This window comes from Myotis davidii, unplaced genomic scaffold, assembly GCF_000327345.1.
Source record: "Myotis davidii unplaced genomic scaffold, ASM32734v1 scaffold88, whole genome shotgun sequence".
In the NCBI taxonomy this organism is placed as follows: Eukaryota; Metazoa; Chordata; class Mammalia; order Chiroptera; family Vespertilionidae; genus Myotis; species Myotis davidii.
In genome coordinates, this window is record NW_006300377.1 from 3,319,364 (window position 1) to 3,320,713 (window position 1,350).

The following is a 1,350-nucleotide window of genomic DNA, read 5'->3' on the forward strand; positions in this document are numbered from 1 at the left end:
GGGTGTCCGGGATCAGGGTGGGGATCCCCACTGGGGTGCCTGGCCAGTCTGGGTGAGGGATGATGGCTGTTTGCACCTGCTCACACACCCTTCAGGGTGGGGGTCCCCACTGGAGTGCCTGGCCAGTCGGGGTGAGGGGCTGAGGGCTGTTTTCAGCTGGTCACACACCATTCAGGGTGGGGTGCCTGGCCAGTCTGGGTGAGGGGCTGAGGGCTGTTTTTAGGCTGGCGGGTGACGGAAGCTCCCAACTGCTCCTTTTTTCCTTTTTTTTAAAAAATTCTGGGCCAGCTTTAGCTCTGAGGCTCCAGCTCTGAGGCCTCAGCTGCTGAAAGTAGGTATCTGGTTTGTTTCGGTTCTGTAATCGAAACTCTGTATCAACTCCAGTTCTGAAGATCCCGGCTAGCTGAAAGCAGGTTTCTGGGATTTTGTTTAGCTTCTATATTTGTAACATTGTTTCAAACTGCAAGCTCAGAGGCCGGCAGCGGCAGGCGGGGAAAGTTGGAGTCCTCCATCACTGAAGCAAGCAAGCCTCATGTTCACTTCAAGCTGCCTGGCAGCCGGCCGCCATCTTGGCTGGCAGTTAATTTGCATAAAGCTTTTTAAAGTAAACAAAACAAAGCAAAAAACCTCAATTATAAAAACAAAATAAAAAAAATCCCTGCTGAAAAAAATGTAAAATATAAGATATGGTTGACTTTAAGAAACACACACACACACACACACCCTCCACGAGGTTGTATAACAACGTATGGGAGTTCCTGATCCTGGCAATACAGAGTTTTGTAAACTACTGGAATTAATCAAGACTTATAGAATAAAGGAACAAAAAGAAAAGTTAATCTACTGCTTACTCTTCGCCTGGGCTGGGGGAAGCCATCTCTGTGTCGTCGTCTTGTTCGGGAACGTGCCTGGATTCCCTGCCCTTTATTCAATGGGTCAAAGGATTCTATAAGAATCAGCAGAAGCATAATGTAAGATAAATAACTCACAGACTTAAAGACTAAGACTAAGAAAGAAAATAGCAGATAATAATCACTATAATTCATTATTTTATTTGTGATAACATAAAAATTTGACATATAGGAGAACCGAAGATGGCGGCATAGGTTAACGCCGGAGATTGCTGCCTTGAACAACCAATTCAAATTAAGCTTGAACCAGGGACCGGACAACATCCAGAACCACAACAGGGCTGGCTGAAATTCTACAACTAGGAGTAAAGAGAATATTATATCCAGACTCAGAGGAGCCGCAGTGCTGAAGTGAAATTCTCAGGTACCGAGTGCGCGCGGAGCGGGGCTGGCGGCGCGGAGGACGCGATTGTTTACAATCGGGCGGGAGTCGCAGACT

General features: G+C 46.9%; 1 protein-coding gene across 8 annotated transcripts in view; it reads right to left on the reverse strand.

Annotated features, from left to right (window-relative positions):
* ZMYM4 (zinc finger, MYM-type 4) overlaps window positions 1–1,350 on the reverse strand; it is a 118,721-nt gene that overhangs the window by 21,012 nt on the left and 96,359 nt on the right. For all 8 annotated transcript variants that reach the window (XR_001516145.1, XM_015572843.1, XM_015572841.1 and 5 more), the window contains one exon: window positions 852–946. Coding sequence is in view for 7 of the 8 variants with exons in the window: in XM_015572843.1 (XP_015428329.1) it covers window positions 852–946 (95 nt within the window). In the remaining variant the exon portion in view is untranslated. The remainder of the gene's footprint in view (window positions 1–851; window positions 947–1,350) is intronic.